Source organism: Myodes glareolus, chromosome 9 (genome assembly GCF_982192425.1).
Source record: "Myodes glareolus chromosome 9, mMyoGla1.1, whole genome shotgun sequence".
Taxonomy (NCBI): Eukaryota; Metazoa; Chordata; class Mammalia; order Rodentia; family Cricetidae; genus Myodes; species Myodes glareolus.
The window spans coordinates 70,986,520-71,002,189 of NC_142034.1; the positions used below are offsets into that span (position 1 = coordinate 70,986,520).

The 15,670-nt window shown below is 47.8% G+C and overlaps 1 protein-coding gene across 2 annotated transcripts; it reads left to right on the plus strand.

Moving 5' to 3' along the window:
• Positions 1-3,589: 3,589 nt before the first annotated feature.
• Positions 3,590-13,735, plus strand: Il4 (interleukin 4). 2 transcript variants are annotated; one of them, XM_048437570.3, is made up of 4 exons: positions 3,590-3,788; positions 4,052-4,102; positions 8,311-8,466; positions 13,191-13,735. In XM_048437570.3, the coding sequence occupies exons 1-4, from the start codon at positions 3,657-3,659 to the stop codon at positions 13,245-13,247; spliced, it is 396 nt and encodes a 131-aa protein (XP_048293527.3). In that variant the 5' UTR covers positions 3,590-3,656; the 3' UTR covers positions 13,248-13,735. The 2 variants fall into 2 exon arrangements, with proteins under 2 accessions (XP_048293527.3, XP_048293526.3); XM_048437569.3 differs by lacking the exon at positions 13,191-13,735 and adding an exon at positions 9,680-9,860.
• The last annotated feature ends 1,935 nt before the right edge of the window (positions 13,736-15,670 follow it).

Genomic DNA, 15,670 nt, shown 5'->3' on the forward strand with positions numbered 1-15,670 from the left:
AGGGAGGAGGCAAGCAGCTTTCTTTTCCCTTTGTGGAAACTGAGGCCCAGAGTTAACGCTCTCCCATGGTCACAGTCACAAGGGGCTGCCTGCTGGACTCCACACTCTGGTGCACGTACTGCTTAGTGGCTCTCGGCTGACAGGGCAGGAGAAGGTCTGTGACAGTCACCTGCCTGCTCTCAACTAACTCCTGCCGGCTGCTGCCTTCTACTCTCCCTCCTACCAGGCAGGGCAAGCACCAACTTTTCCCGACTTCATCAGCTCCATTCACAGTCACCTGTCACCATGGGGTGACTTTGGGAAGACTTGCTGGTGTCTGAGAAGTCCACCCTCTCCCCTCTGGCCTCATTCAAACATTGAATCAAGCTAGAGGAACCTCACTCCTGAGCGGAGAGTTCCCACATTGTATCCTTTCTGACTCCCTGTCCTTCCCACGTGGCCACAGCAGTCAAGTGCTCAGAGGGACCCTATGGGATCCGTCCAGCTCTCTCCTAGCCATCCTAGTGTCCTAGCGTGTCGCTTAGCAGGGTTCCTCCAGTCATGGAGGATAAGCTCCAGCTGGGTCCCATTTTCCCAGTGCCCCACCCTGGCTCACCTGCAAGTTCAACCCCAGCCAAGCTCCTCAACCCAAGCAGAACAGCTGCTTGTCCTGGAGATAATCTGCCAAATGCTCTTCTCAAGAACCCCACTCTTGGCCTGGCAGTGGCGGTGGCTCATGCCTTTAATCCCAGCACTGGGAGCCTGAGGCAGGCAGATCTCCGTGTGTTCGAGGCCAGCCTGGTCTACAAAGTGAGTTCCAGGACAGCTTGGACGGATACACAGAGAAACCTTGTCTAGGAAAACAAAGGATAAAACAAAAAGAACCCCACCCTTCTGTGAGGGCTCCTGGGTTAAGAGCACTCGCCGCTCTTCCCAAGGACCCTGGTTCAGTTCCTGGCACCAGCGAGGAGGCTCACAACCATCTGTAATTTCAGTTCCAGGGGTTCCTACACCCTCTTCAAGTCCCAACATACACACATGAAAGCAAAATACTCAGACACATAAAACATAAAAATGATTCTAAGAACAAAATGAAACAGAGATGACCCTGCCTCCATCTGCACAGTGGAGGATCAACTTCAGAGCCGCCAGTACGCTCAGCAGGGACAGGTTTGCCGCGAGGTTTAGCGCGTAAGCCTTAGGACCCACAGAGAAGTGGCAGGGAAAAACCAATGCTGAGCAATAATTCATTTATTTGGTTGGGTTTTTTAGAGACAGGGTTTCTCTGTGTAGTCCTGGCTGTCCTGGCCTTGAACTCAGAGATCCCCACCTGCCTCTGCCACCGAGAGCTGGGGTTAAAGGCATGTGCCTACACTGTCTGGCATTTCTTTTTTCTTTCTTTCTTTTCATTTTCTTTTTCTTTTTTCTTTCTTTCTTTCTTTCTTTCTTTTTTCTTTTTTCCCTTTTTCTTTTCTTCTCTTTTCTTTTTTTTTTTGAGACAGGGTTTCTCTGTAACTTTGGAGCCTGTCCTGGAACCAGCTTGTCTCGAACTCACAGAGATCCATCTATCTCCCTCTGCCTCCGGAGTGCTGGAATTAAAGGCATGCGCCAGCACTGCCCAGCTGCCTGGCATTTCTTTATTTTATTTTTTAATGAATCTTCCCATATTTCTTTAGTACTACAGGAACATGTCGCTGTGTCCAGCTTTACAACAGGTACATTTTAAAAAATGGGTGTGGTGGTGGCTCATACCGATAATCCCTATGCTTGGGAGGTAGAAGCAGGAGAATTTCCATGAATCTGAGGCCAGTCTGGTCTACATGACTTCCAAGCTAGCCTGGGTTTCAGTGTAAGCCCTTCAAACATTTTTATTATAAAAATTAAAAAGAAAGAAAAAAGAAAAAAAGGAGGAAGGGAAGAAGGAAGGAAGGCTTGTGTACTATAAACATACTCAATTTTTATTAATTAAATAAAAATAATGGGAAAGTAATCCAATAGTAACAACCATAGCAACAAATGTTTCCAGATGTTCTTCTAGAAGTCAGGAATTCTGAACCGAGGCAGGAATCCCAGAGTAAGGAACTGGGGGGATGCTGCATGGGAGTAGGATTCTGCTTCTATGGCAGATGGGAGCCAAGGGGTCACTGCAAAGAGACCTTCACTTCTAGGAACACTGCAGGGTCAGTGTGTTTACTGCTGGTGTGGGGCCATGGGCATCTCACCAGGGCCCAGATGCATTAGATTAAGGAGACAGCTGAGGAAGTGGGGAGACATGGCTGGCTGTTTTCCGATTAACTGGGACGTGTTTGTTTGAGTTCACTGAAAAGCAGCCAGCCATTCTTGGGCCAGTGAGATGGCTTAGTAGGGAAAGGCGCTTGCTGAAAAACCTGCAACCCAGAATTCACTTCCCAGGACCTGCACAGTGGAAGGAGAGAACTGAGCTCCGCAGGCCACCCTCTGATGTACACACTCACGCTGTAGGATGCACAGATACACGCACGCACACAAAATAAATACTTAATTTTTAAAACTTTCTTTTTTGAGACAGGGTGTCTCTGTGTATAAATTTTTTATTTCTGTTTTTATTTCTTGAACTTTTGTATTTTTTCCTTTTCTTAATTTTTTAAAAATTTATTTATTATGTATACAGTGTTCTGGACACCAGATCTCATTATAGACGGGTGTGAGCCATCATGTGGTTGCTGGGAATTGAACTCAGGACCTCCGGGACAGCAGTCAGTTTTCTTAACCTCTGAGCCATCTCTCCAGCCCATTTTTTTTTTATTTTTACCAATCATTGCTTTTTAGTTTTGTTTTAATCTAAAGTTATAGATGCTTGTGGGCTGCCATGTAGGTGCTGGGAATTGAACCTAGGTCCTCTGGAAGAGCAGTCAGTGCTCTTAATCATTGAGCCATTTCTGTACCTCCTTAAAACTTTCTTTTTTAAAGCAACCATTCCTCAAGCTTCTACCTCAGGAAGGGTAATTGTCAATCTTTCCCGGGACCGCCTTATTGGTAAAGACCTCATAGTCCTGCTCGTCCCAAACAAGGTCCTACTTGATGTTACCTGTCTGTCTCCAAAGACCTCAAACTTTTAAGACCAGCTGGACTAGAAGAGGAGTTCTGCCTCCGTCATCCTCCTATCAGTGAAGAACCCAGAGTCAGTCTTCCCAAGACACCAGAGTTTCCAAGGTGCCCCCATAGCAGGAAGCAGCCAACCCCAGATGCCCCGCACGCCAGACTTTCTTGATATTACTCTGTCTTTTCCCCAGGACGGCACCAGCACGCCTGGACACCTGCGACCTCTTCCTTCTGTGCAAAAGCAAAGCCAGTGGCAACCCCACGCTGATAAGATTAATCTACAGGGCTGAGGATGGTGTAATTTCCTATGCTGAAACTTTGTAGATTTTTTTTTAAGGGTTTCATTTTCCAATTGGTCTGATTTCACAGGAAAATTTACCTGTTTTCTCTGAGGCATTTTTTCTCCTGGAAGAGAGGTGCTGATTGGCCCAAAACAACTGACAATCTGGTGTAACAAAAATTTCCAATGTAAACTCATTTTCCCTTGGTTTCAGCAATTTTAACTCTATATATAGAGATGTCTCTGTCAGAATTGCATTGTTAGCGTCGCTTGATAAACTTAATTGTCTCACATCACTGACAGTAGAGATCTATTGATGGGTCTCAGCCCCCGGGTAGTTGCTGTCTTGCTCTGCCTTCTAGCATGTACTGGGAACTCTACCCACGGATGCGACGGCAGAGCCTTGAAAGAGATCATCCACATTTTGAACCAGGTCACAGAAAAAGGGGTGAGTATCTATCTGGCACCATCTCCCCAGACGATCAGGTGATGCTGCCGGCGGTTCTAGGCTAGGAGCCCTGAGCGGATAGAGAGGCCAGTGGCTGGTGGTTGGGGCAGGACTAAGGACATAGCCAGACTTCAGGAGATCCTGCTACTTCCAACTGCGAGGCAGTAGGGAGTTTCCTCGGGGTAGGGGAGTGAGAGGTGTATGGATGATTTCTCTGTCCTACTTGGATTTAACGCTTATCTTTCCATCGTGTCTGTGTCAAGACGCCGTGCACCGACAGAATGAACGTATCAGACGTCTTTACAGAGAGGGAGGTGAGTGGAGCCATGGGGTCTGCTTCAGCATCTGTGGGAGGTGGAAGAGGAGGGTTTCCCACAAGTCTGAATGAGAAACTTTGGTGACAGAAAACTGGCAGGCCCAAAGGAGGGACTTTTAGACACCGGGGAGGCTCTTACTCCAGTGTAGTTTGCAGTTTCGAATTTGACTAGACTTCGAAAGCGTCATAGAACGAGTGGATGTGTCTTCCTAACTCAGGGTGCAGGAGTGCCTAGAACCCTACCCAGTCTTGGGCAGTATCTATAACATAGTAGACTCACAACTGTGTCTGTTGAGAATTCTCGCTCTCTCTCTCTCTCCCTCCTTCCCTCCTCCCCGCCCCCCTCTCTCTCCCCCTTTCTTTGGCCCATGCATTTCTGAAAAAGCAAATACTCTCTCAAAAACAGATATGGAGATTACAGGTTGAGAAGGCTTTCACTTTGTCTAAGAGACTTCCTACGGTACCACTAGATCTCCTCTTTCTCAGCCTGGTCACCTAACAGTCAGCTGGGACGGTGGCCCTCTGTGTGGATCCTCAGCTCACTCTGTCCCACCCCAGTCCCCCTCAGCCTAGTGTGGAACTGTCCTCTGGCTGGAGGCTGACCATCCCAGATCTGCTTGGGCATCTAGCTCCCCTTTCTGCCTCCCATACTGCCTCGCCCCCACCCCTCCACCTGGAGTGGGAGGGGAAGATGTGACAGCTGATAGTGCATTTTCTCTGACAAACACATGACTGGCTACCTCCATATCAATAGCTCTGTGCTCTTCAGTTCCTGTTTTCATGGAAACACACAAGTGAGAATGAAAACCCCAAAAGCCTTGATTTACCAGTGGTCTCCCTACTGCCTGCTTCCCACGTGTGCCGGACGGGGGCTAGGTCGGGAACGCAGCTCTGGGGTAGTCAGGGTCATAGGCCAGCACCCCAGGCCGTGACCAGGGTTCCTCCTGATTCACATGTGGAAACTTTGTCTGGATGATCTCATTTTATGCAAGATTACTCCAGGATGTTTCTGAAGGACAAATGTACATGTATGTATATATGTAAAGATTCACACGCATATATGTGTGATCTACATGTCTATCTATCTATATGTGTGTGTGCATATCTATCTCATTGTTTATTTGCTATGTAACCTTAAGTATCTATTGATTCTCTGAGTCCTTCCAACCAGGAGTCAAATCTACTGTCCTGTCCTACCGAAATCCAGGACAGGGACCAGTTCCCGGGAACTGGACCGAAAGGGAGTGCCAAGTCTGGGTGTGAGAACCTTTGGTTTTGGCTGCGGTTCTGCCATTCACTGGTCACCTGGCTTTTGGCAGATCTTCATATATGTTGGAGCCTCCTTGCTATCCACATGTGGGAATACAAAGGTTGATTGATTCTGAAGGTCATATGAGGGCCGGTAGTTCTAGGAATTTAACTGAAAGTGTAGTGTTTGTGTGACCAAGTGCACAGCCAACTGCAGAGAAGCGACATGTCTAAGAAAGGCCATCAGCTGGCCGAGCCTCCATTGGCTCCAAGTCTGGACCTACTCATTGTAGGCCATCTAGACCACTGTGTGCCCCGTTCCCACCCCTACCCTCATGCTAGCTTTGCTCTTACTCAGTCTTACATGAGCTTGAAAACAAGGCTTCCCTGACTTCTGTCACACGCCTGTCTCATGGGCTTCCCCCCAAATGCTTCAGACCTCCTGGTTTTGCTCCCCTTCCTCCCATTCTTGTCTATCCCCTGAAGACTCGGCCTTGCTTACTTTCAGAGTGTGATATTTCTGATCAGGAAAAGGTTATTTTCTGGAGTCCACAAAATTGGTTTGAGGGAGACTACTTCTTTGGGGTTCCCAAAGAGACTACCTTTCTAAAATCTAGTAATTTAACTTTTGGGGGGATCAAAGCTTGCAGCCTCTTTAAGCTGGGCAGCACGCAGCTGGTAGTAGGGAGACCGCTCTGAGATAGACCCCTGGTGTCACAGACAACACTGATGGCTGCAACACCTGGGGAAAAGCAAGAGACAAGCACAAGCTGGTTGTTCTGTGAAGGGCCTCTGGGTGGACCATCGGCCGCTGGGGTATTTCTTCTTCTTTTCTTTTCCTTTTTTTTTTTCTTTCTTTTTTGAGACAAGGTTTCTATGTAGCTTTGGTGCGTGTCCTAAAACTAGCTCTTATAGACCAGGCTGGCCTCGAACTCACAGAGATCCTCCTACCTCTGCCTCCCAAGTGTTGGGAATAAAGGTGTGTGCCACTAGTGCCCTGTTGGGTATTTCTTCTTTACAAAATAAAATTAAAGACAGAAGCCCTTGAGATGTTCTGAAGGTGTATGTGTGTGTGTGTGTGTGTGTGTATTCAAGCATGTGTGTGTGTTCACATATATGCACGTGGATGCATGTGTGTGTTTGTGCATGTAGTGGCACCCGCTATATTGTTGCTTTTTCATTTTTTTAAAAGACAGAGTCTCATTGGCCTGGAGCTTGGCAAGTAGGCTAGACTGGCTGCCCATTGAACCTCAGGGATCCTCCTGTCCCTGGCTCTCCAGCCCTGGGATAACTGGGCCCAGCTGGAGACAAAGGAACACAATAGGGATAGGATTTGACTTTCCTGGGCCCGACCAAGGCTGGTGGAGACCTGCTGGGGACCCTGAGACGGCTGCTGCCACAGAAGAGGCCTCCTTGGTAGCCGTTTCCTGCCATTCTTGTGAGCCACAGACTCACTTGTGGTAAGGAGCGAGGTGCAAGGCTGGCTGCCTGTCACCGTGTGTTCCCTGAGCCGCCAGGCAGGACTTTCTCAGGCAAACACACAAAATAGGCGGGTGGGGTGGCGTGTCATCTTTGGTGGCAAAATTGATGGAACTAAAACTCGAAGGTCCCTGGCTACGTCGCCTTTGAGACCAGCACTTTTGGAGTTGCCCCTACTTGTGCAGTCTCTTTCCATTTTGAATTTAGTTATTTTTAGAGACTACATACTGACAAACCCATGTGGTGTTGCACGCCTTTAAATCCCAGCACGGGAGGAAGAGGCAGATGGATCTCTTTGACTTCTAGGCCAGCCAGGAGTACACAGTGAGATCCTGTCTCAAACCCAACAAAACTCTAGTAAGATATTTGGTATTTTCTTTTTCTGTATCGGAGACTGAGCCTGGCCCTCACACACACTAGGCAAGTGACCTACCACTGAGTTCATCCCCATTCCTGATATTTACCCAAGAATTAGCAGTAGAAGAGTTACTTTTGGCTAGTGGGATAAGTGAATTCATTTTTGTTAAGTATACCGTAATAGTCAGGAAAAAATTAGGCAACCGTGAGAAGTGAAACCAGCTAGAAGCTGCCTGGGCAGCGCATCGCCTGTCAGCTGCCCTGGTGTCCTCAGGGTACATCCCGGCTCAGTGGGCTGAGAGTGGGCCGTGAGCGTCACTGCCAAGCTCCTGGTGATGTCAGACCATGGCACAAGCTGCGGGGTAGCCAGGATTGTGCACACATCATGGCATAGGGGACAGCAGTTTCTCTCAGTGGGATACAGACACTGACTCACGCTGACACTCTCCGTGATGTGTGCGAGCTTCAGGGGAAGCCAGAGGGAACACGAGGCCTGGAAAGACAGAGCCCATCCCGCCTCCAGGCTTCCCACTGGTGCCTTCCATCTTCTGAGACCCGAGTCCTTGGGAAAAGTCGGGAACTCTTATCTCTACCAATGGCAAAGGCTCCTCTCAGAAGCCCCAACCAAGGCCCAGAACAATGACACCCTCTCCCAAGAGCCCTTCCTGGCCACCAACTGGGTTCCTATCTCTGGCTTTCTGGGGGACATGCCTTAGTCCTCCATTGGGACTATGAGTGTGTCCAGATACTGCTTTCTCCTTGGGTAGGGCCGTATGCTCCCAGCAGGCATTCAGCCATCAGCAAACATGGAGGGTCCCCAGGACCATGGAGGAACAGGAGCCACAGCTGGCTAAGAGCTCATGTGGGCACCTTAGGCAGACAGGAGAGCCCACAGGGTAGAAAGATGGGGACTGAGGATGCTCCACACTCTGCTATTGACCTAGGTGGGAGACTTTACTGAAGGAACCCTTTCAATAAAACCCTCCATGGAAAAGAACCTGGGAAATTCTGCAGAAATACTTGCCTAGAGATTCTGAGCTTAACAGACTCACCCCTGAGGTAGGAAAATCTCCTGCTCCAAGCCAAGCAGCCAACAGCTTCCTGTATTATTTCTCTTGGCAGAACACCACGGAGAGGGAACTTATCTGTAAGGCTTCCCAGGTACTTCGCAAGTTCTATAACCCACATGATGAGATTCTGTGCTTGAAGAACAATCCTCGGCTTCACAAAGACCTGAAAAGACTCATCAGGAGCATCAGCGGCCTGCTTCCATCACCGGTAAGCAGGGCAGGACAACAGCTCACAAAAGACCTGGCGCTGTGGAGCAGCATGAAAGACCAGCAGACAGAGAGCTCTTGGCTCTCATGGAATGTTCTAGTGAAGTGGTTAGAAGAGATAAGCAGCAAGACAATGCTCAGTTGTGTTCATGCTATGAAGAAAGACATAGGGATAAACAGAGCGGGTGGCTCGGGAGCGGGCTGATTCTCTGGGCAGATATTTGAATTAAGTGAGGAAGCAGGCTATGGGATTAATGGACAAATGCCCTGATGAAATGCATGTGTTCTAGTGCGGCTGGATCAGAGTTAGGAAAGCAGGTTTAAGCCAGGTAGTGGCGGTGCACGCCTTTAATCCCAGCACTAGGGAGGCAGAGGCAGGTAGATCACTGAATTTGAGGCCATCCTGATCTATAGAGTGAGTTCCAGGACAGTCAGGGCTACACAGAGAAACTCTGTCTCCAAAAACAAAACAAAAATAAAGAAGTAGGTTTAGCAGCTGGGCTCATATAAGCCTTTGGATATTGTCCCAGGGATGGAGGGAAGCTGCTAGAATTGCCGTCAGGATGGAGCCCAGGTGCGTTCCAAGTGATACTTGTTCACACTGGGTGGCAGGGAACATGTCAGCAAGCGGAGAAGAAGAGGATGGAGGGCCATCGTCACAGGGCAGGACAGGGATAACAGTGATTGTCACTGATGGATAAACTCAGCACGGCCACCTCACAGTTCCCGAACTGGGAACTGGAGCTTTCGTGAGCAAGGTGGCCAGTTCAAGCTACGTAACAATGGTGGCACTGATACCCAAACTGCAGCATCAGCATGGAGAGGATTCCTAGACTTCTTGTTACGTCACTGTCCCCACTCTGAAATGTACCTGCTGCAGGGGTAGGAGGGCAGCGAGGCTTGCATCTTGCTTCATAGGCCGAGCGACAACACAGCCAGGTCTGAGGCTGCATGTTCTGCTCCCCCTCCTGCATCCCGTCTGTGGCACGCCACTCCAGAGGCTGTGGTACCCCGAAGGCAGACCAGTAGTGACCATAGCGCATACCAAGAGCAGGCCAGATCTTGCTGGCTTCATGAAAGTCAAACTCAGGCCAAGATAGTCTGGAAGCCCTGGTCTGAACATTGTTTTGGAGGACACCAGGGTCAGCTTGGCCGAACACGCAGGCCTGATAGGGAGACCTGATGTACTCACACAATGAACGTTTCTTTTGTAGAAAAACTGCACTGTGAATGAGTCCACGCACACAACACTGACAGACTTCTTGGGAAGCCTAAAAAGGATCATGCAAAGGAAATACTGGCAGTGTGGGAGCTCCACGTTTTAACTTATATATTTTTAATGATTTTATTTTTAATATTTATATATTTATAATTAATAAAATATGTATAATCTAACAGCAATGACAATTAACAGCACTTCATTTGGCAATGAGGTCATAGTTCATCTGTTACAGAAGCTGGTTTAACTTACCATCACTACGGTTTGTGTGAGGACACCACAGAAAGCCTGATTCCTTCTCAAGGAGTTTCCACTCGGGTCAAGGACATAATATACAAAATCATTAAAGGATAGCAGTGGGGTGGGGGTGGGAGGAGGCTGAAGGGATGACTCAGTGGTTAAGAGCACTGACTACTCTTCCAGAGGACCAGGGTTCAATTCCTAGCACTCACATGGCAGCTCACATGGTCTGTAACTCCAAGATCTGACACTTTCATACAGACATACATGCAGGCAAAACACCATGCACATAAAATAAAAATAAATAAATAATTAGAAAAGGGGCTGGAGAGATGGTCCATTGGCTAAGAGTATTTGTTGCTCTTCCAGAAGACCCAGGCTCCATCTCCAGCACCTGCATGGGGGCTTAACACAGTAACTCTAGTCCCAGGGGATCTGATGCCCTCTTCTGGTCCCCTATTGGAGGCATGCATGTGGTACTCAGACTACATGTACGTAGACAAAATACTCATACACATAAAAAATAAAATAGCCAGGCAGTGGTGATGCACACCTTTAATTCCAGCACTCAGGAGGCAGAGGCAGGCAGATCTCTGTGAATTTGAGGCCAGCCTGGTCTATAAGTGCTAGTTCCAGGACAGGATCCAAAGCTACAGAGAAACCCTGTCTCAAAAAACAAACAAGCAAACAAATAAACAACAAAATAAGTATAGAATAGTCAGGGAGATAAATCTGTAGGTAGGAAAGAATTGACTCCATGGGACTATCCTCTGAACCCTACACATACACTCAAAGCCCCTACACACACACATACACACACACTCAAACCCCCTACACACACACACGCTCACACTCAACCCCCCTACCACACACACACACTCAATCCCACTACCACACACACACTCACACTCAATCCCACTACCACACACACACTCACACTCAAACCCCCTACCACACACACACTCACACTCAAACCCCCTACCCCCCCCACTCACTAAGTAAATAAAACAGCAGAAACAAAAAGGCACCACACCCCATCTTCCAGAGGAGGAATCACCGAGACAGCAGAGCCTACAGCTGACAAAACAAGAACCAGAAATTTAAAACTATTTTTTTAAAGGACAGGGAATTGGTGGCACATACCTACAATCCAGTCGGAGGCAGGCCAGCATGGATCCCCAGAACCCACAGCAAAGCAGAAGGAGAAAACCAGCTGTGCAAAGTTGCCCTCTGACCTCCACAAGTGCATCGTATGTACACAATCATAACAAAGAAAAACAGGATACCTATGCGACCTCTGTGAGCCTGAGGCCAGCCTGGCCTATACAGGAGCTGCAGGCCAGCCAGAGCTACAAAGTGAAACCCTGTTGCAAGAAAAAAAAAAAAAACTAAAAATAAAAAATAAAATGTTACTGGGCAGGTGAGGTGGCCCAGTGGTTAGAGCACTGCTGCTCTTGAATAGGGACCAAGTTGGCTCCCAGCACCCACAAGGTGGATCACAATTATCTAACTCCAGGAGATCTGACACCTTTGGCCTCTGGGGGCACTGAACTCACAAGCACACATTCACATGCACACACACACACACACACACATTTACATGAATTTAATAGAATCAAAGTATATTTTTTAAAAGAATGTGAGTTATGACCAACATGAATAAATGAGATTTTGCCTCAACTCTGCACCCTCCAAAAAGCATGAAATAAGTCTTAATTTTTCAATAAGGAAATAGACATGTAACATCTAAAGTTGATAATTGAGAAAATTGTTGTAGTCATGATTTAGGGCGGGAGAGATGGCTCAGTGGTTAAGAGTACTGACTCCTTTTCCAAAGGACCCGGGTTCAAGCCCCAGCACCACATGGGGACTCACAACTGTCCGAAACTCCAGTTTCTGACCCTCTGTTGGCACTGTGTGCAGAACACAGACATGCATGCGGGCCATACACTCACACATAAAATAAGAATGAACAAATCTCAAAAAATTTAGAGATTAGTCCTGAGTTGCTGACGGCTGCAAGAGAGGCCACAGGGCAAACTGCCTTGCTCCCATGTGGAAGCTTTCTTTATAGAACATGAAGAAAAGTAAAGAATGAGTTAAGAGATCTTTGAATTTATGATGATGGCCACCAGAAGAATAAAAACAAGGAAAAGATGGACCGGTGATCCGGCTAAGGGGGGATGAAGCAGAGCTGGAGTGTCTATTGGCAGTGTGTGTGTGTGTGTGTGTGTGTGTGCATGTGTGTGTGCGTGTGTGTGCGTGCCCTGTCCATGTGCATAAGAGACAACACTGTGTTTCATTCTGGTGACCCAGGTTTGATTCCTAGCACACCTGTGGCAGCGCACAACCATCTGAAATTTCAGTTCTAAGGGACTCACAGACATCGCCTCCTTCACATTGTGCAGACATACATGAAGGCAAAACACGCATAAAATCAGAATAAAATGTGTGTGTGTGCACACACATACACAAACACACACACTTTTTTAAAGACAAGGTTTCTCTGTGTAACAGCCCTGGCTGTCCTGAAACTCACTCTGTAGACCAGGTTGGCCTCGAACTCACAGAGATCCGCCTGCCTCTGCCCCCTGAGTGCCGGGGTTAAAGGCGTGTGCACCACCGCCTGGTAAAATATATATTTTTAAAAGAGCAAGGGTTATATCTTAAGAACACTGTTATGTTACAGGAATGGAAGTGAGAGGAGAGAAACTAGCTAAGACCCCTGGCGTCCAACTTGCCCCTGGGAAGACACTCTGTGAAGGAAGAGGAGTCTAGTAACAGTGACTTGGCACTCTTTTGGCTCTCAGTCACACGCATGTGACGACAATTAACACCAGCACTAAAATCACACCAAAAATACATACCAACTTTTTAACCCCTTCAAAATAAGGGGAAACAAATCAAAAGCTTAAAATCTCACCCTGACCACAGTCAGTTTCACCCTGCCCACATAAAATACCAGTGTGCCAAGGGCAATAAAAGCTTCTAAGGCCAATTGAGGAAGATGCACAGTGACAATTTTAATTTCCTTACTCCTTTGATTGAAACTCATTTGCATGCGCTACCTAACGTGAGCCGTGTCTGCCACAGGATATGAGTTGTGGGTTTGTACTTGGTATATGAGGCCAGGATGATAAAGGAAAGGCTGTCAAAAAGAAAGACTTAGATCAGACCACAGGACACACACCGGCTCTAGGTCAGTCGAGCACACAGTGAGCTCAGATGGTCAGGACATACTAACATTCTTGTTTGCATTTGGACAGAGGGGCTGGACTCTGGATCCTCTGATGGGACCAAGAGAAGAGGAGACCACAGGCTAAGGACAGACATCAAACACATGCGAGGAGAAACTTCAGGATTAAATGCAAGTCTTGGGGCTTGTGATTGGAGCAGTTATGGAGGCCATCTAGCCACAGCCAGCGCCTGCTGGGTGGACTGTAGCTTGTCGCTGACAGCAAAGATGGTACCATTGGCTGTCTCCCATCATCCCTGTCGTCACTGCTCTGCCCTCAACCACTGGATAGGTTATTTCTAACTGGCAATGGGTAATCAGTACCTAGAGGATAAATACCTAACAAAACCATATACCTGTGTCTTGTGTGCAACATTTTTGGGGGTGCATTAAGAAATGTTGGCCTCTAATAAGAATGCCATGGGATGTGCCAGCCAAGTTGGCCCAGCTTGAACACCTGAGTTTGGTCCCCAGGATTGACATGGTAGGAGGAGAGAACTGACTTCCACAAGTTGTCCTCTGGTTGCCACAGGTGTTGTTGCATACATATGTGTCCCTAAGTGTTCACGCACACACACGCGCACATGCAAATAAATAAATGTAATCTAAAAAATGGTCCAGGGATTCTTTTTGTTGTTGCTCTCTTTGCACCATTGCCTGTGACCTTGGTTTTTCTTTGTCCGTCTGCACCTGTCCTCTCAGGTGGCATCCCACAGTATCAAGATCCTCCAAGGATGGGGCAGCTCAAAGCAAAATGCAGCACCCAGCTTCCTTGTGGAAGAGGCATGTCATGCGCCCTCAACACAAAGGTCAGGGTCTCAGCTCTGTCAACCTGCACCCTGGGCAGGTAGGGGCTGTCTCGTGTCTTGGGACTGATGTCTTGTTAACTTGCAGAGTTAATTTATTCAACACAAGGTAGGGTTCCGCTCTCGGGCACTGCAGTCCCGACAGTTATTTAAACTGTCATGGCTGACATCTCTTGAACTGGCCTCTCTTAAAAAAGAAAAAAAAAAAAGGTTTAAAAGAGTCCTCCTCCTGCTGTACTAGGGATTGAACCTGGGCCTTGTGCACAGTAGAGTACCTTACTGTGAGGTACACCCCCAGCCCTCTTGGTCTTCCACCCTGAGACCATGACATTCCCACCTTAGCTCTCCAGATTGCCTGTGTGCGTGTGGTGTGTGCGCGCGCACACACACACACACGAGTACATATGGGCATGTGACTTTACATCGCAATGTGAAGGCCAGACAATTTCATGTGTCTTTTTCAATCACTATTTTTCTTTTTCTGAATGTGTGTGTGCATGCGTGTGAGCGTATGCCCGTGTGTATGCATTTAAGTGCGTGCGAGTGTATGCCCGTGTGTGTGTACCTGTGCGGCAGGGCATACATGCTGAAGGTCAGTTCTCTCTCTCCTTTAGGTCAGCACCAGACATTGATCTCAGGTTTTTAGGTTTGCACAGCAAACCCCTGTACCCACTGAACCATCACCCCAACTATCTTGCTTCTTGAAACAGGATCTTACTTAACCTGGAGCTCACCCTATCAGGTGGATTGGCAGACTAGCTATAGATCCATCTGTCTCCACCTAGCTCTGGGCAGTTTGGGCTGCCATACCCGGCTTCTGTGTGGGTGCTGGTGATCGGAACTCAGGCCCGCATGCCTACTCCGTAAGTGTCCTTACCCACTGAGCCATCTCCCCAGTCCCAAGGTACACTTAAAAGAGGCACCAGGTCACTTAGACACTGCTGGTGGGAAAGTCAGCTGGGCGGCTACTGTGGAAACTGGTGTGGAGATGCCCAAAGAACTAAACACAGGTCTGTGCTTCAGTTACTCACTATGAACCGGGAGGGTTGTGAGCGAGCACACCACAGGGATGCTTGTACATTCACAATCGTAGCTCTGTTCAAGCACGGAGATATGGAACCAAGGTATCTACCAACAGATAAACAGGTAGAGGATATGCTGCTTGTACACACAGTGGAATCATGTTTAGGCACAAAGAATGAAATCATGATGCTTACAAAAAGTAATGTAGCCCGAGATTATGTTAAGCAAAATAAAGCCAGATTGAGACAATTTTTTTTCTGTTTTATGCAGAATCTGGATTTAAATCTGTGTGTATTCAGAGTGTGCGCATGGGTAACATGAAAGGGAATGAAGGGAGGGGTACCTTCAGGAGTGGGGTGACCTGTGAGAAGCACAAGCCAGGACTATCTGGAGGAAGGATGGAGGAGAGAGGGTGAGGGGCGCTAATTAATCACATTATGATGGTGTTTGGGCATTAGGATGCTACAATAAAAACCAACCATTCTGTAAGGTAATTTAACAACAGAACAAACAGAGGCCGTCTGGCCAGTGGGGGGTGGGGGCGGGGGCGGCAAGACTCTCGGTGGAGATCAGAAGTTGAGGCCAGCATAGGATTTCTGCAGCCTCTCTGGCACTTTTAGGTTGGGTTAGGCAATATCCTCTTTGTTAAGATTGGTATCGGACTCTGAGAAAATTTTATTCG